Raw genomic sequence first — 19,551 nt, 5'->3', positions numbered from 1 at the left:
AAAACAAAGAGAGAAGTAATTTGGTAGGGAAGATAGCATTATACAGGCACCAATTTCCACATTTGGAAAAGATTGCAGGAGGGCACTAAGTTAAAATCTACCTTCAAAAGGTGTTTTCATGCAAAATGTGTAGGATTTTTAAAATTAGTAGCACTTTATCTCCAAGTAAAATAAAACATGAAATATTTACAGGCCTCAGAAATAAATATCATTGAGTCTAATGTGGCTTACCCCTGAATAAATGGGTATTTCCTGAAAATAGAACATTCTGTAATTTGAAGGGAATTCTGAAATGATATCTCCTCCTGAATTTTAAAAAGGGTGTACTTCCACCAATCTCCCTCTTGTACATCATTTGCTCCTAATGACCATATGCAACTGGCAGGATTAAGGAGATGGAAATTGTCTGACCTCTCCTCCCATCTTCTTTGCTATCTCTCAAAATAGATTGTAGATACTCAGCCTTTTTCTTTCTTTCTGTCCCAGCAGCTAATCTATAATAAAAAACATGTCTGTGTGGAATCATTCAAGCACCACTGAGTTTATTCTCCTGGGAATCACAAGCCGAATGGAGCTGAAACTGCCCCTCTTTTTTCTGTTCCTTCTGATCTACATTGTCACCCTGGTGGGGAACATAGGGATGATCTTGCTCATCAGGAGAGACCCTCGCCTCCACACCCCCATGTACTTCTTTCTCAGTAACTTGGCTTTTGTGGATGTCAACTATTCCTCAGCCATCACACCCAACATGTTAGTCACTCTCTTGGCAGAGAACAAAAGCATTGGGGTAATTGGATGTGCAACTCAGATGTTTATGTTTGTTATATGTGGGAGTTCTGAATGCCTCTTGTTGGCAGTGATGGCGTACGACCGGTATGTGGCTATCTGCAACCCACTGCGTTACCCCATCATAATGTCAGGGAAAAGGTGCATGTGGCTAGTAGCTGGTTCCTATTTCCTTGGCAATTCTTATGCAGTTCTACATACAGTGTTTACCTTCACTCTATCCTTTTGTGGGCCAAATGTGATCAACCATTACTACTGCGACATTCCCCCACTGCTACAGCTTTCTTGTTCAGATACGCACATCAATGAGACAGTGATATTTGCACAGGTTAGCATAAATTGCGTCGGCACGACAGCAATCATCTTGCTCTCCTATGCCTGTATCTTGGCCACCATTTTGAAGATCCATTCTGCTGAGAGCAGGCGCAAGGCCTTTTCCACCTGCACATCCCATCTGACGGTTGTTAGCTTATTCTACGGGGCAATTTTCTTCATGTATCTGAGACCCAGCTCCACGTACGCACTAGAGCAAGACAAAGTGGCCTCGCTATTCTACACGGTGGTGATGCCCATGCTGAATCCCCTCATCTACAGCCTGAGAAACAAGGAGGTTAAGGATGCGTTTTGGAGACTGCTTGGGAAGACACTGCCATTCTAAAGGACAATTATGGAATAACAAACCAATATAATAATGAACAGGATATTCAACTTTCATTCTGTTTACTAATATTCATTATGCCTTTCAGTTTATTATTATTGTTGTATTTATATTTTAAGGGCTTGTTCTAATGGTGGTGCAAGTAGAAGGAACCTTCCCTAACCAATGTTTATCATTTATTTATTTATTAGATTTATATACCATCCTTCATTAAAAGACCTCAGGGCAATTCACAAAATGTTCACCTCCCTTTTGCAGCCCCCTCTACCAAGGATAGATGCATCAGTCATATCTACATGTTGGTTCAGAAGTCCATCCCATCCCATTTCCAGATGAATTTGCAATTTTTACTTTAAAAAATACAAAAGAATTTTTGCATATAATACATACAAATACTTTTATTACAAGATACATATATAAATATTATTTGATCCCAAAAGGAGCATTTAAAATACCTATTTCATCTCACGTTGTGCATTTTAACGCATATTTTATCCTAAAACACACATTTCTTTCCTGTTTTTGTTTTCATGAAGATCTGTATTGTGAAATTCAGAGAAGCAGAAAGAAAATTACACTCTGATCTATGTATTATTCCGGGAGACGTGGATTAGGTTTGTTCACTTACAAATTCAGAAAAAAAATCATCTCCCAGGCATCTTATTTTTTTTACATTTTTTAAAATGCCAAAGCAGTCAGTAGGATAGCCATTCTCTACTTTGCAGAGAACAGTTCTCCATTTGAAGAGTTATCCCAGGACAGCCCTCTAAACTGAAGGGCTACTATTTACATGCTTAGTATATAAAGAACAATGAAGAAGAAAAAGCAGCAGAGGCCTTGAGGTTGCCTATCAATGGTTAGCTCTTGCACTGCAGTCTAAGTAGACACAGATGGTCACAGTCTTTGCTACTATGGGGAGATGTATTGTATTTCAATTGTAGTAATTATTAACAGATTTGCATCTATACACATTAGCACCTGCAAATGTTGTGTGAACCTTTGTCCTACTTCATCCTCTTTATTTTTGTCAGTTTAACATATGGGCAAGTCACCACCCTGGCTTTAAGTCATGAAATGTGGAGTTGTACAGCCTAAGAATAGGTTTACCTGCTCAAGGAGAGACAGGCTAGCAGCAAATACAGCTGAATGTGCATTTGTTTATATAAAGAGATATAGCAGAAATGCATCTGAGTATAAGTGTTTATATGCTAATGCTAGAAGCTTCTGAACCTAGATGGGAAAACTGAATGCAGGAAAGGAAAGTTAGGGCTGCCATACATCCTGACTTTCCAGGACATGCCTTGGAATAAAAAAAAGCACAACTTTTGTTCCCCTAAAAAGAAACACCCAAAAAACTCTGTTCTGATTTTCACTTGGAGATATGGCGACTCTAGGAAAGTGCCTGCTTGTATGCTGCCACAGGCATGTAGCTAGCCACTGTGAGAACAGGATCCTGGACTAGATGGGTCATTTGGCTGATCCAGCAGATTCATCTTATGTTCTTATGCCAGACATATACAAACTCAGCTCTCCAGATGTTTTGGGACTACAACTCCCATCATCCCTAGCTAACAGGAGTAGTGGTCAGGGATGATGGGAGTTGTAGTCCCAAAACATATGGAGGGCCGAGTTTGCCTATGCCTGTCTTATGCTACATTTACTCCTATCTGAAAGAGCTGCGGTGGATACCACTATAAACACTATAAACCAGTATAAACAATATTGCTTGTTCAAGTAGCTACACACCCAACTAGAAACATGCGATTTGATGTGGTTTTCACACGTGAAACATGGATCTCCAGATTTAGAAAGGATAAAGACTGCAATGTACTTGAACATTCTGGCCCATGTAACTTTAACATATGCATTACAAACCCAACTGAAGCAAAAGCTCCATTAAGCCTTGTGTGTGGGAACTATATTTATCATGATTTTCCACTGGTGAATTCCCTGTGATCCACCTATTATTGATACAGGCTCCAGATGGATATGTAAGTTAGTGATGATGATCTATTAATACACTAGTGGTTATTATGTTTACAAAGATATAATTCCTCTTAGAGACTCATTAAGTTTATGGAAGCAATAATTACTCAAGGCAAATCTTTATTTAGTATTAGGAACAATGCTTCCAAATGGTAATAATGATTATGGTCTTAACAAATGATGAGATTGGAGGTCCACAATGGCCTGTGCTTGCCCAGGCAGGTGCATTATGTGACCCGTGAGAACAGCAAAATAACCAGACTGTACAATGGTGATGGGATAAAATCAGGCCAAATCTTTATTGAAAGCAGCAATAAAGCTGGGAGACCAGGGTGCAGATTCCAACCAGGCAGATACCGAACCCTCACTTGGGATTGCCATGGTTAATCCTCCCCTCAGGCCCCTTATGGCCACCCCCCCCCTATACTATGTTGATCCTGACTAATGCCATTTCCACCCTCATACAAACAACATTCTTCCAGCTATCAAAGGAAAACCATAATTTCACTGAGGGAAAGGTGAGAAAAGCCCCAACCAAATGCCAATCAAGTTGAGAGAAAGCAATTCCTTTCTGGTCCTTTCAACCAATGACCCAGAATTGCTATGTGAAGGCTCTAACCCGAGGGCAGGCAGGTAGGAAGCTCTCAAAGCAAAATGGCTGTGAGCTTCAGGGGAAGCAGCCTTATATAGGCCTTCCCCTCCCCTCTTCAGCAAGGACTCATGAGGAAGCTTTTTCACACAAGCCCATCACACAGAGAAGATACTGGGCAAAACCTGGCCACAGCCCCACCGGGCAAAGGGTCCCATGCTTATTGGCCATGGAATGGGGCTTATGTCTGCTTGACAAAGGAAAGGGTGTTTTGGAAACCTGGGAGATGAAGGTTGTGGCCCTACAAGTAGACAGAGTGAGACAACCACCTCAGAGGGAAGATGATGAGAGAAGGCAGCGCTCATTCTTCCTGAGACTCACCTGGAATGTTCCCAACTTCCTAAGTCAGTGCCCTAGTAATGGTGCTTGCTCAATGCTGGTCTGAGTTGACTGGCTTTTCCAGTCAGTTACCCTCTCTGATTGTGTCAAAGATAGGACCTTCAGGAAAAGGCAGCCAACGTAGTCCACATAGTTCAGCAGGAAAGCACTGCTCTTAATATGTGATGCGTGCTGATGCCATTACTGCTGCATTTGTTTGAGTGGACAGTGAGCATGCTCCAGGTATAGAAGTAAGAGAGTGGCAGCAAAGTGTTGAAAGGCAGAGGTGTGTGTTCCATGTGTCGTGTCCTGTCCTGCACTTCCTAAGCTAACCAGTAGACAATGCTGACCCAGTACTGGTTTTGAAGTAAGATTCAGTTGCTAGTCTGGTTGGCTTCTGTCTAGGCAGCAAAATATATTGGGCTGGCCCCGCAAGCGTTATGTAGATTTCTCTAAAGCCCATAGAAGAACAAGGAAGGAAGAAGAAGATGAGGAAGTGCTATAGGAATGAATAACTCATTCTAGAACAAATGACTATTCACAACAGCCCAGACTAATTGGGCAAGGTATCTTCAGCATCACACTAAAATGTATATGTGAAACTTAGGGGAGTTAAGTCCCAGAGGTAACAGCAAATAATAAATACTATGAGAGGCTCCTCAAGATAGCAGACAATCATGTCCCACAAGCTGGTGCTTCATTTCACAGGGTAAGTTGGCAATTAATCACTTCTGAGTATGGTATTTAGGGGCCAATGGTTAGCAATCACAAGCATTTTTATTACTAGTGTTAATCACCAATATAGAGACAAACAACACTGTAGCTGCTGTTGGGGAAATAGATGTAACATATGCCTGGAGGGCTGGATATTCTACATTGGATAGATAAGGGAGGGTTGATGGGAGATTTCAGGAATTGACAATGCACTGCAGGGAGCAGCAGCAGAAAGTAAATTGATGGTAGAGGAGATAAGTAAAGATGATTTATGGAAAAGGAGCATCTTGAGGGGCAAACTGGAAAGAGGAGGAGGATCCATCTCTAAATGCACCCATTTCAGTTATGGAAATAGAGCTGGCTATTAATCAAGCAAAAAATAGGTAAATCATCGGGTCCTGATGGGCTCACCGCCTCTTGCTATAGAACATTTCGAGATCTTCTAACAATGCCACTGAAGGATACAATGAATGGAGTAGGAGAAAGACACAGCACTTGAAAATTGCACCCTAGCCTGTCATTAATTACCTTCCTACTGAACAGCCCACACCATGCCCATAATCGTCTTATGGAAAACGTTTAATAGCTTGACCATGATTCCATAAGAAATTGACATTTTACCATTGAAGTTTTCCCCCCTTCCTTTATACATACATATATATATATATATATATTATTAATTTTAAAATACAAACTTATAAAACATACCACACAATTCATCACAGATACATTCTTATTGGATTTCCATCAGCTCCTCTGATAATCCTCCGTCTTAATCGCTTCTTACGCATTTCCTAACTTAATATTGCCTTATATTAATAACATATCCTATCTCCTTTTTCATTTTTACAATATTTCTAATATTAATTCTTCACAGAGCTTCTTGCAAAACTTCAAACGTTGTCTGGTCGTCGCAAATACTTTTCAAATAATCTGTAAATTTACCCTTCCTGAGGTTAACTATAATTTTATTACTATCTACTCTTAGTAGAATTTTCAGATTTTCAGGTTACATCTTTGCCTCCTTTGCCAGGAATGAAGAAATGAGGTATGAATTGGGGTGAATAAAACATGCAGTTAAAAGAAACACCCTAACACCCCTCAGTGTGGGTTCCTGAGACTTGGGAGAATATGCCTACCAAAATATAACTGGCATGGGCAATTCCATACCTGCTCTGAGCACTAGAACAGTCTCCCCTTGCCTGTTCACCTTAAAGGTAATCAGCCACAGATGTAATGAGACAGACAGAATCCTAGAGTAGCTTCATTTCTGTAGCACCTTATGCAAGACAGTTGTGAGAAGTCGATTGGATAAGCATCTCTTCACCATAAGGATGCCTCAGTTTAACTCCCTCCTGACCCATCTTACACCTGCATCTGTGTCAAACTGGTGTTTCACCAAGTTGGCCCAATTACCATATCCTTCCCTCAACATATTCCTCTACTACTACAGCATGAAATAGATGTGGGGGGACAATGCTGTCAGTTTGCCAATTCTGAGGGTACCCACCCCAATACAAATTCTACTTAACCCCTGAAATAGGGACTGGCTACTCCCATGCTCTAAATACATAAATATATATATAGACAAGGTAAAGGTAAAGGGACCCCTGACCATTAGGTCCAGTCATGGACGACTCTGGGGTTGCGGCACTCATCTTGCTTTACTGGCATAGGGAGCTGGCATACAGCTTCCGGGTCATGTGGCCAGCATGACTAAGCTGCTTTCTGGCGAACCAGAGCAGTGCACGGAAACACCATTTACCTTCCCGATGGAGTGGTACCTATTTATCTACTTGCACTTTGTGCTTTTGAACTGCTAGGTTGGCAGGAGCAGGGACTGAGCAATGGCAGCTCACCCCGTCATGGGGATTCGAACCACCGACCTTCTGATCGGCAAGTCCTAGGCTCTGTGATTTAGACCACAGTGCCACCCATGTCCTATATATATAGTATATAATTATAAATATAACAAGTGGCGCATTAGGAGAGCTGCCACTCTGGAAATGCACTGAGGAGGGTTAGGCTTTTAAGCCTGTCCACATTCCTCCTTTGACTGGCAGAGGCATCCCACCAGCTATGGGTCACCAAAACGGAGGTGGGTGAGGGAATCACCCTTCACCTGAAACAAGGGCAGAAGAGCAGCATTCCATTCACTCTTCCATGCTTTGTATTTTGAAACCCTTTGCTTTAGAACTCTGGAAGCACATGAAGCCTTTGTCCAAAGTTACCTATTGAAATGGTATTTTGTTTTGTTTGCCACACAAAGGGAACTGATCTGAGAAAATAAAAGATTACATTGCTAACCATTGTTTCTCGTCCCACACAGGTAACTTGTATATGAGGAAATGTCTCTGGAGAATCACACCACAATCACTGAATTCATATTTCTAGGAGTCACAAACCGAACAGACCTGCAATTGCCCCTCTTTATCCTGTTCCTTATTGTCTATGTTGCCACTATAGTAGAAAATCTGGGCATGATCTTTCTGATAAGGAGTGACTCACAGCTTCACACTCCCATGTATTTTTTCCTCAGCCACTTGGCTTTTGTGGATCTCTGTTATTCTTCCACCATCACCCCCAAAATGTTGGTGGATCTCTTGTCAGAGAGAAAGAGCATTGGGGTTTCGGGCTGTGCAACCCAGATGTTTCTGTTTGTTGTATTTGGGATTACTGAGTGCCTCCTGCTAGCTGGAATGGCCTATGACCGTTATGCGGCAATCTGCAACCCCTTGCTCTATTCAGTTATTATGTCTGAGGAAAGGTGTGCCTGGCTCGTTGCTTGTTCATATGGAGTAGGACTGTTCCATTCAGTTACTCACACCACATTCACTTTTACTTTGTCCTTCTGCAGAGCAAATAAAATAAATCATTTCTTCTGTGATATTCCTCCACTTCTCCAGCTTTCTTGCTCTGATACCCGCATATATGAGATGGTGATCTTTGCTTTGGTTAGTGTAAATTGTGTGACTACCACAATGACCATTGGCATTTCCTATACTTGCATACTGGTTACGGTTTTGAAGATACGCTCTGCAGAGGGCAGACACAAAACCTTTTCCACCTGCACCTCCCACTTGATGGTTGTTACACTGTTCTATGGGACAATTTTCTTCATGTATCTCCGACCCAGCTCTGCATACAGCCTGGATCAAGACAAGGTCGCCTCCGTGTTCTACACAGTGGTGATCCCTATGTTGAACCCCTTGATCTATGCCCTGAGGAACAAGGAGGTTAAATGTGCCCTTCAACGAGTGATTGAGAGGATGTTATCACTGTGAAATGAAATAGCAGAATAGCTGGAACAAAGTACAAGAAAAGAACCTTGCAATACAACTTGATCACTGTTATAATTGATCTGTTCTCCATGGTTGTTTGTTGTGAGTCCTAGCAGGGAATGAATTTGGAGCGACAATAACCATGGCTTCATGCTTTTTGTACATGTGAAGGACAATTGAAAAGCCTATTGCCTTTATATAAAAAAATTCTCATTCCTCAGGGGTTACTGGAATGAAAACTTTATGATGAAATTGATAGAAGGCTATAGCAGTGCTAGGAAATGTAGAAACATACAGTGACATTCATAGTGATAAGAGCTCTATATAGATCAAAGGTGCAACCCAATCAGTTTCTGTGCTAAGAATGCCTTTCTCAGGATGAAGCAAATAATAATAATAATAATAATAATAATAATAATAATAATAATAATTTATTTGTACCCCTCCCATCTCTGGGCGGCTTCCTCCAAAGATTAAAAATATATTAAAATGTCACACATTAAAAACTTCACTGAACAGGGAACAATAACTGCTATTCTAGCACAATGTTACAAAGTTCAGTATTGTGTAGGTGTCATGGGCCAGAATGTTGCACAACGTGAGGATATTACTGAATTGGCACCTGCCACAATTTATTTATATATTTTTATCCCTTCCTCCCTGCAATGTAGCTAATATGGCTTTCACAGCTTTATCTCAGTTTTTCCAACAAGGTGCGTTAGGCAGAGAGAGGGTGGGAAACCCAAATTCAAGCCTGAATATGAATTTGAACGTAGGACACCTGGTGACATATATGGTCCTATGTACAATAAGGGACATGGGTAGTGCTGTGGTCTAAACCGCTGAGCCTCTGGGGGTTGCAGATCAGAAGGTTGGCACTTTGAATCCCTGTGATGGGCTGAGCTCCCATTGCTCTGTCCCAGCTTCTGCCAATCTAGCAGTTCAAAAGCACACCAGTCCAGCATTTTGTTCTCACAGTGCCCAACTAGATGTCCAAGCAAAGCCCAAAAGCAGAGCACAGGCACTCTACCCACAAGTGAATCCCAGCAACCAGAATTCAAATCCATATAAAAGGTTAATGAATGTTAGAATGACATTGGATTGAGGTTAAAAGGTTATTAGCAACAATGTGGTGAAGGAGTATGGAAAATTCGAAGGTTAAAAGGTGTAAAATTAAAGGTTCAATATATTAAGATGCTAAGAAAAGATTAAGATACATTAAGATATTAAGATAAAGTCTAAGTTAAGACAGAGGGAAGGGATTTGCTGACTAAATATTTGAATTGGATTACAGTGAGGGGAGGTGTGGGGAAGTCTGGGAAATAAGTAATCGTAAGGAATATTATGAAAATGGAATTCTTTTTATTTGTCTTTTCTCTGTTGTTGTTTCTGTTTTTTTGTATTTTTGTATTTTCCTTTTTGTTTTTGTTTTTTTCTCTATGTAAAAACCCTAATAAAAAATATTATTTAAAAAAAAGAATTCAAATCCATATAAACAATGACAATTGAGATAGAATACAGACAAAATGAACTGCAGTCATTGATAGACCTGCCCTCCATTAATTTTGCCTTTTAAAGCCATCCAAGTTAGTAGCCATCACTACTTATTGTGCGAACAAATTCCAGATTATAACTATGGGCTGTGTGAAGAAGTATGATCTTTTATCTGTCATGAATTTTCCAATATTCAGCTTCATGGGATGGCCACCTGCTCTAATGTTATTTGAGTGGGAGAAAACCCTTTCTTTGTCCACTTTCTCTACTCCATGCATCATCCCATGGCTTCTGACAAAATTAACTGGAATCTTACTATTAACATATTTCTTTAAATTGTAAAGATTTTAGTAAAAACATCCGGAAACTGCACTAGCCACAGTACTTGTTATATTGACACCTCAATTTCAAAGCTCTTTGCTTTGTCTGAATCTATACAAACCTCTGCCCCACCAGAACACCCTCCTAGTGCTTTGCCCCAGTGGGAGGTATCTGCTAATGGAGGAGAAGGGGGTCATTTTGACAATTCCCCCATCCACTACTGCCCCAAATGTCCCTTGAAAATCTAAGCTGGAGGGTGGGGGAACAACCTACCCAGCCCCTGAGATCACTTTCTGAGGCCCTCCTAAATGTGCCTCCTCCACCAGAGGTCTGGAGGGTGGTAACACGAGAAGAGGCCTTCTCTGTGGTGGCTCCCTGTTTGTGAAATGCTCTCCCCAGGGAGATTCAGCTGGCTCCTTCATTAATTAATTAATGATTCATTTCTATGGACCTTTAAGCGTGTCTTGTGGTAGGGTGGGTGTTGGTGGTTATTGTTTTGTTTTTGTTATTGTTTTTATAATATACTTTGTGATTTTATTCTTTGTGTTTTGCTGTGAACGGCCCTGAGATGATGGTGGTGGTGATGATGATGGTGATATTTCACTCTTTGTCTCTCTGGAATTCTGCTCGACAGCACCATTTCACCTCATTTTCCATTAAGAGGCAAAAAAATAATAATTAGCTGCCTGTTGGTCGTTTTAGTTTCTATGAGACTTCAAGAGGGATTAAAGTCTGCAAAACGTCATGTGTGAGGAAGCTCAATATCCTGTCAGCTGTTTATCTTACAGCAGCCAAACAAAAGTGCTCCATAATAAATTGCAAGGTAGTCTCTTGCAAATTCAGATCAGAATAGACATTCTATTTATACTAAGAATTCTGAAAGAACAGGACTGCTGAGAGAATAGCATCTGGAGGAAAAGTAATGTTAGGAACCAAGTGTCACTGGAAAGATTGGTGAAGAAAGAAAATGGAACAGAGCTTCTTATGGTGCCCATATAGTACCAACAATCAGGGGGTTGGCAATCAGATTAAGGGAACATTTGTTCATTTTATTATTATTTTACATCTTACATGAACTTGCTGATCTATCTGCCTCAAGCGCTCTCCCTCTCTCTCTCTCTCTCTCTCTGACTGCAACAGAGTACCACAGCTGTTTATGCAGAAGCTGCGCAGAGCTTATTTCCAAAGGTATGTAAAAGTATGCAAAAGTGCACTTTATGCTGTGCTTTTTTGTGTTGGTGTAGATAGAAGTATGTGAAATGAAAGAAATGACTTGCATGAATTCTTTGACCGTTCATAGCACAGGAGTAAAGAGTAGATGCAGTGGTAATCCAATTTAACAGTCTTAGAGACCATCCATACTCAGAAATAAGTCCTACTGTGTTCAGTGGGGTTTACTCCTACGTGATCATAGATCTGTAGTTGGAAGGAACCCTGAGCGTCATCTAGTCCAACTCCCTGCAATGCAGGAATCTCAACTAAGCTCTTTTAATTGGTTTGCAAAGATTCTAACTGGATTTGTTTTTCCAACACTCACAATTTTAGATGGTGATGGATTTCCTGGCTTTTTAAAGTAGAAGTATGCCTACAGCAGGATCAATGTAAGAGGCACACCCTGTACTAGAAGCAATTCATGATTCTGAGCTCTCACACTGTATCTAATACAGTGGTACCTTGGGTTACATACGCTTCAGGTTGTAGACTCCGCTAACCCAGAAATATTACCTCGGGCTAAGATCTTTGCTTCAGGATGAGAACAGAAATCGTGCTCTGACGGCGCAGCGGCAGCAGGGGGCCCCATTAGCTAAAGTGGTGCTTCAGGTTAAGAACAGTTTCAGGTTAAGAACGGACCTCTGGAACGAATTAAGTACTTAACCCGAGGTACCACTGTATAGACAGTTCCCTGCACAAATTGACAATGCTTCCCCGAAACATCTATGCCTCCTAGATGTCATTGGACTACAGCTTTCATCATCCTTGTTCATTGACCCCAGCCCACATCTCTAGTTGTGCAGATAGGTAACTTTAAACATGGACTTGGTGGTCTTACAAATACCTCCTCTTTAGATGGTGATTTCCTTTCTTTAAATTATGACAAGCCCAACCTGGTGCATTTGGGATTCCTCTTGCTCATTCTACTGTGTGGTGCCTTGCACTTTTGCCCCAGACTCCTGCCTTGAGGGGACTGCTCCCTATCATACCAAAGCTGAGCACAAAACGTCCATCCAATTCAGTAACTCACCTCAAACTTTGGCCCACTAGTTTGGGCTGGGGAGCCCACAAAAAAGGCATGGGGAGGCTGGCCATTCCCTGGTCTTTTTCACAAGCATCTAATAACCAGATATATAATGCTGCTTCTGTAATTGATATTTCAGATTAGCCACAGAAAGTACAATCCTATGAATGTTTAGTAATCTGGAAGTAGGTCTCAATGCATTCAGTGAGATTTACTCCCTTGTAAGTGTACATAAGATTGCAGACTAAAAGCATAGCAAATCTGTTAGTCTCTAAGATGCTACATTAAACTGTTTGTTGGTTTGAATGCAAGCCGGCAGCAAACTATGCCTGAAGGTCTTGTCCTTCAAGCATGCATATGTTTTTCTGTTAAAGTAATGCAAGATCATAGTCATCCCTGCCACTGCTGGCAAAGAATTCCATACATTGGTTGTAAAATATTGTTTTACCTGTGCTATGCTTTGGTGTTTTTTTTTCAGATCTGGACATTTCACCTGGGTGCAATGTCTGAAGAAAACTCCACAACAGTGGTCAGTGAGTTTGCCTTTGTGGGATTAACAAACAACCCTACACTACGAACTAGTCTCTTTTTGGTGTTCCTGGTTATTTATATGATCACCTTGGTTGAAAATCTAGGAATGATTGCCTTAATAAGGGCCAGTCCCCGGCTCCACACCCCAATGTACTTCTTTCTCAGCAGCCTGTCTTTCCTGGATGTATGCTTCTCTTCTGTGTTTGCTCCAGGGGCATTAGTGAACTTCCTAGCAAAGAAAAGGTCCATTTCCTTTATTGGGTGTGCAATGCAAATGTACTTTTTTATAGGTCTGGGGAGCGCAGAGCTCTTTCTCTTGGCTGCAATGGCATATGACCGCTACGTGGCTATCTGCAAACCCTTGCTGTACCCAGTCCTCATGTCTCCTAGAGTCTGCATTCTTCTGGTGTTGGGGTCTTATGCTCTTGGCCTTTTGCACTCTCTCCTTCATACAGTCCTAACCTTCAGGCTGTCATTTTGCAGGTCTAACGTGATCAATAACTTTTTCTGTGACATCACAGCACTTTTGGCCATTTCCTGTTCAGATATCCACCTCAATGAACTCCTGATTTTCTATGTGGCTGGTCTTGTAGAAATAACCACCATCTTGAGTGTTGTAGTTTCTTATACATATATTCTCACCAGCATTGTGGTGAGGATCAGTTCAGTCGCAGGTAGGCTGAAAGCCTTCTCCACCTGCACCTCACACCTCATCGTAGTTACCATTTTCCATGGGGCAATTCTCATTCTGCATTTCCGACCAACCTCTAGCAGTGAATCTTTGGTTCAAGGCGTCTTTGACAAAACACTGACTGTGTTCTATACAGTTGTCATCCCTTTGCTCAACCCTTTGATTTATAGCCTCCGAAACAAGGAGGTAAAGGATGCTCTGGGAGGCTTTCAGCGAAAGGTGTGTGACAAAATATTTTATTAATGAACCTTATAAAATCAAATGGGCATGGCATTATTAAATCTGTAAAATCTGGAAAGAAAGAAGGATGTACCAAATTCCCTCTGGCCCCTATGTGCTGATTTGGTGAGGAATGTAATTTTTCCCTTAAACTATGTCCATATTATTCCAAGCTGAATGAAGGGAACATTCTATGCTATGAATGATGTATGGTGTATCCCCTAATATGGAGTTTGACCACTATTTTAACTATTCTCTTTTGTATGATTAACATAGTGCTTAATAGTGCATTGTATCCCCACCTCCTTAAGTCAGAGATGAAGAGTTGCTGTAGCCCTCTTGGTGTTGTTGGGTTCCAATTCCCATCAGACTCATGATCAGGCAAGATGGGAGTTATAGTCTAGCAGTGTTTGAAGAACCACAGGTTCATCACTCCTGCCTTAAGCCACAGGGAGTAAGAGAAGTGCTCCTCTTCAGTCAACTTGGAACAGGAATCTTTCAGAGCTGTTCAGAACTCTTGAAGAGTTTAGCTTCAGGACATGAAAATTAGCAAACCCTACAAGTGCTCCTATTTTCCAGGGGCAGTTCTCAATTTACAAAAGCCGATCCGGTTTCTGATTTGATCCTGGAACACCCCTCTTTTCCTTAGGATGTCCCTATTTTCATCAGAGAAATGTTAGAGGGCATCCAACCCCTGAGCCAAGGAGATCAGTGACTCTACAACCATTAGAAGACATCTGAAGACATTCCCTGTATAGGGAAGTTTTCTTAAAATGTTTAATGTTTTATTATGTTTTTATATATGTTGGAAGGCACCCAGAATGTCTGGGGCAACCCAGTCAGATGAACAGGGTATAAATAAGAAAATCATCATCATCATCATTATGGAAAAGGACCTCCTTATTTTAATTGGAGTAATGTTGGTGGAGGGTATGAATTAGCTGTCAGAAAAATTAGTGTGGGCCTGGCTTAAGCATTTTACATCTAGATAATTGGGGGAGGAGAGTTGTACAGGCGTTGGAAAGGTTAAACTACATCCTGTAAGGCATTTTATTTTTACTTCACATTCCATATTCATTTCTATAATTTGTTGAGGATTGAACAATCTACTTTCTTCTTTTCTCCCCACCTCCATTTTCTCCCCCACCTCCTTCACATTCTGGAACTCTTGACAGATTATTTGACAGTGTGTGATTTAATTTACAAAATTTCTTCTGCGTATCTAGAGAAACCCCTGTTTGTGTTGAAACCAGTACCTTAGTTTTAGGTGGCTGCATTTTGCATCCTTGCTAACCTATCCATACCCTGGGAGGTTTGCTTTTGCCCAGGGCTACAGACAGTAGTGCTCTTTAGACTTTGTTGGGAGTGGGGAGTTTCAGAAGAGAGGAACGGGTGCTTTTACCTCCCCTACCAACCTTTCCCCTGTTGTGTTACATTATATGGCAGTAGGTACCTGTCAGTCCTAAACTTGAGCATGTTATATATTTATAGTGAGGGACATGGCAGCTAGCGGGGGTGGAGGGCGGAATTGGGGTGCAGGGGAGAAATATGCAAGAAGCTTTTGGGATGCTGCTTATCATGCTTTTTTTGAAATTGCAATTTATAAAGCAGTCAAAGCCCCCTTTCTGCAAGGATGGAGGGAGGGCTTTCATTTGACAGAGTTGTCCATCCAATCATCTTGCCCACCTGCTGCCTGCCAAGTGATGCCAACATCATTCCATTGGCACAGAGCACCCTTTTCCATCCACCAGATGTATGGCCAGATGTATGGTCCCACCTCCCTGCAGAGGGGAAGGGTCGCGGAGAAGTCCAGTTGCACCAGGAAGTGATCTGACCATGGCACTTCTTTTGTTTCACTTTTACTTAGTGTCAGATCACCCACTTCACTAGAGGTGAACACCCGGTCTAAGGCATGTCCATGACTGAGTTGGGCCAAACTTATTCAGGGACAGCCCCATGGAGGCCATGCTTTCCACAAAGTCCCAAGTGGCCCCTTGTAAGGTCGTGTCGGCATGGATGTTAAAATCCCCTAGGACAACCAAACTAGGTGTCTCCAGGAAAACATCCGCCACCGCCTGAAGCAGCTCGGACAGGGAATCCTTGGTGCAGCGGGGAGGTCAGTACACAAAAAGGAATCCTGTACTGCCCCTATTGCCCAACTTCCAGAACATGCACTCAGAAAACTGGATCTTCCCAGTAGGACACCTGATGCAAGCTAATGACTTCCTAAACATCACTGCAACCCCCCCTCCCCGCCCACTTGACCTGGATTGCTGTGCGTAAGGGAAACCTGGTGGGCAAGCAGCGGCAAGGACAGGCCCATCTGCTTCCTCCAACCAGGTCTCTGTCACACATGCCAGGTCAAATCCTCCAACCACAATCAGGTCGTGGATGGCAGTGGTTTTATTCATAATTGACCTGGCATTACACAGCAACACCTTCAGGTCATGTGGGTTTCCCCTGTTGATTCCAGTATCCATCCGGTCAAGGCCAGACCCGGAGGCAGGGATAGTCTTCAAACAACGACTAAACCTGCCTCCTCGATAATGACATGGTCTGGTCTTAGCGTAACTCCGCCTCCTGCCCATGATCACTGAGATTGGATGTCCCAGTGCCCCCCCCATGGAACTTGTCCCAGCCATCGTGTTGGCTGGGGCCCCACTCCCGGGCAGCCCTGATCCCGCCCCTTAAAAACCCCCACAAACTATACAGAACCAATTTAAAAAAAAAAAACAAGAACAGAACAATTATACTAAAAATAATCCCCAACCAAATATTCATCCCACCCACCCACCCCCAACAAAGGAAAAAAGGAAAAAAAGAAATAAAAATTTAAATTGCCACCGACTGCTTGAGGACATTTTAAAACACACTATCCACTTGGAACAGGGAAGCAATGGCAGAACACTTCCCACACTTCCCCAAAAGTTTGTTCCAAATAAGGGCCTGGGCCATGCCCCCTGGGCCAGTTGGAGAAGGCCCTGGAAGGGAGCAGGCCCTGCAGTCCTCCCCACAGTCGATGGTCCGAGGCCTCACCGCAGCAGGAGTCCCTTTATAGCTGGGAGAGAGGGCCTGGGCCACACCCCCTGGAGTGAATAAAGATTAACAAAGGGGAAATAAAAATCTACACTGGTATCTGCTACCCCTGTGGATCTTGCCACCTGAGGCAGTTGCCTCACCTTGCTTCATGGGTGGGCTGCCCTTGTGAAGAGGCAAAGAGAAGGGGAAGAGTATTGTTAGCCCTGAAAAACAAATTTATATGAGGGGGGCCACTAGGGGTGCATTGGAAGATGGCCGACAATAACATCTCTCCGACCCACATGAGGTAATTAGGAGGCTGTGATGGGAGTAAATAGCCTCCCTGCCCCCCCCAAGTTTGTGGGGGGGACTGCCCTTGCCTGCTGTGCCCTATACCACCCCCCAAATTTGTGGGGATGGGGGCACTAGGCAGAAAGCCCTCCTGTGAATCTCGGCGCTCCTGGACACTGTCTCTGATCTAGCTGCAATAACTTCAAAAGAAACAATTAGGAGGAAGCGAATGCACATATTTCAAGGAAGGAGGGGGAGTAAAGACTGCTAACTGAAGAGCTCTCTGATAAACAAGATGGGTCGGAGGAACAAGAATAAATCATGAGAAGACACACCAAGGCTCGGTATGGCAAAGGGACTGGATGGGGGAGGGGGAAAAACTTTCCTTTCTTTTCTCTATGTGATTAACCAAGAATCCCCCCCCCCCCAAGTCACAAGGCAGAAATGCCGTTTAAATGACTTAAGCTGTGGATTTATGACTGTGTGGAGATAATTTTCTAACCAAAGCATGTTGCAAGAAGATCGTGGAAAGTATAAGAGTTTTGGAATGACGCAGTAAAAAAATACCGTCTCCATGTTGGCAAGTTCTGTCGGAAGACTTAAGTCTGGGAGGAGGAACAGAGCTGTTTTTATATTGTGGGTGAGACTCCTCAGAGGGGCTTAAGAGTGACAGATTTGCGAGATTAATGATGGAAAGAGTGATGTTATTTATGAAAGTGATGATATATGGAAACCATCTTGATATGAGGATTGGACGAACGGAAAAGTTCACACAGGATTATAATTGGTGTTTATCTGCTTAAGGAGATTATCAGAAGAGATCATAAAGGAAAAAAAGAAAAAATATACGAACAAGACGAGATGTGGAAACAGCAAGATAAGACTGGATAGAATTATGAACATTATTTGGACTGATTGGATATTAACGCAGTAGCAAGAAGATAATCGGAATCCCCCTTCGGAACTTGAAATATGGGTCCCCTCAACAAAAATTTAAAATTCGACTTTGTAATTCGGAATTTATGTGATGTGATTTGATTTGATTGGTCGGTTAATAAAAATTATTTTAAAAAAAGAAAAACAAACTTATATGAAGCTCGCTCCATCAATTTCCATAGGCTCCGCCGCCTGGAAAGGCTCCCTCGGCATCTCCGGAATGCGGTTGTCATGGAAATGTTCCACCCTTATCTCCCACTTTTCCTGAGCCCGCGCTTCCTGGCATACACCAATCGCAAGCACAGCCTTTGTGAGTTCATCCATCGACCGCGGGCGGGGCGCTCGGGACAACTCGTCTTTCACTCCGGGGGCCAGATCCGCTTCAAACAACATTTGTACTGGTTCAGAGTCCAGATCCCACCCGAGCTTGTGGACTAACATCGCAAAACACGACCAGTAGTTTCTGACAGTCAGGCTCCCCTGCTTGCACCCCATCAGCTCCCTCTGTGTCACGCTTTGCTCAATCTCACTGGAGAACATCGCGTCCATCGCGAGGTAGAATTTCTTAAGATCTTTCAAAGCGTCATTCCCCGATGCCATCAAGGGCCTGATCCATTCGCGCGCCCCATCCTGCAGGTGTCCAATAATGTAAGCCACCCTCTACCCGTCATCCTCAAAGTCGTTTTTTTCCAATTCCAAAGCATACTGAATTTCCGTCCGGCAGGCATTGTAGTATTGGGGCGTTCCACCAAACCTGTGTACCAGCCCTGGGACCTTCCTCCCTATCGGGGTGGCTCTAACCTGTGCATCCTGAGCCCGTCTCTCATCCAGCCACGCAGACAGGGTAGCAACATGCGCCTCCAGGTCTCGGTTCCTCTCAGCCAGACCTTGCACCATGGCTTCTTGCTCTGTCCCTCCGGCCGGCTCTGTTTGGCTCATTGTGCTGCCTCTCTGGTGCTGCGCACAAGCAACGTCAGGGACTGACAGATTGCTGTAATGGTTCTAGGGGTTGCTCGTGCGTAAGCCAGTGCAAACACCTGGCTGGATTGCCTGAGTGAACCTTTTCTGTCCGGACAGCCACTCACCCATGGCTGTCTCAATCGCAGAATCCGTCAGTGGGCGTTTCTTAAACTTCTTCCAGCAAAGAAGCTCTTTGACGCCTAGTCTCCCCCCACTCTCTCTGCGCGAAAGCCTTCTGCGCAAAGAGGGCGTAGGCAGCGGAGGACCTCTACTCTCCCCGCTGGTCCCCGGCAAGGAGTCATGGGACCGCCTCACCGCTTCCCCCATCTGCCCCCCTTCTCCACTGGTGCTACACTGATTCTCTTCCCCAGAAGATGGGCTGCCTCTCCCAATCCCTGGACACTCTCCGGAATCCCTCTGGATTTTGCTCTCTCCCTCCGGCACTGATGGCAGTTCCCTGAC

At 43.1% G+C, this 19,551-nt stretch overlaps 3 protein-coding genes across 3 annotated transcripts; all 3 read left to right on the top strand.

Moving 5' to 3' along the window:
* Positions 1-508: 508 nt before the first annotated feature.
* Positions 509-1,444, top strand: LOC310684050 (olfactory receptor 5AP2-like; the record flags this gene model as incomplete). The annotated part of the gene is made up of 1 exon (XM_083454469.1): positions 509-1,444. The coding sequence occupies one exon, from the start codon at positions 509-511 to the stop codon at positions 1,442-1,444; it is 936 nt and encodes a 311-aa protein (XP_083310595.1).
* A 6,015-nt stretch (positions 1,445-7,459) lies between these two features.
* On the top strand, positions 7,460-8,395 carry LOC310679180 (olfactory receptor 5AP2-like; the record flags this gene model as incomplete). The annotated part of the gene is made up of 1 exon (XM_083443990.1): positions 7,460-8,395. The coding sequence occupies one exon, from the start codon at positions 7,460-7,462 to the stop codon at positions 8,393-8,395; it is 936 nt and encodes a 311-aa protein (XP_083300116.1).
* A 4,550-nt stretch (positions 8,396-12,945) lies between these two features.
* Positions 12,946-13,908, top strand: LOC310684043 (olfactory receptor 5G9-like; the record flags this gene model as incomplete). The annotated part of the gene is made up of 1 exon (XM_083454457.1): positions 12,946-13,908. One exon carries the CDS (start codon positions 12,946-12,948, stop codon positions 13,906-13,908), a length of 963 nt encoding a protein of 320 aa, XP_083310583.1.
* Between the last annotated feature and the right edge of the window lie 5,643 nt (positions 13,909-19,551).

This window comes from Podarcis tiliguerta (assembly GCF_965153285.1).
Source record: "Podarcis tiliguerta genome assembly, chromosome: 1".
Taxonomy (NCBI): Eukaryota; Metazoa; Chordata; class Lepidosauria; order Squamata; family Lacertidae; genus Podarcis; species Podarcis tiliguerta.
This window is presented reverse-complemented; position numbering and strand designations above follow the sequence as displayed.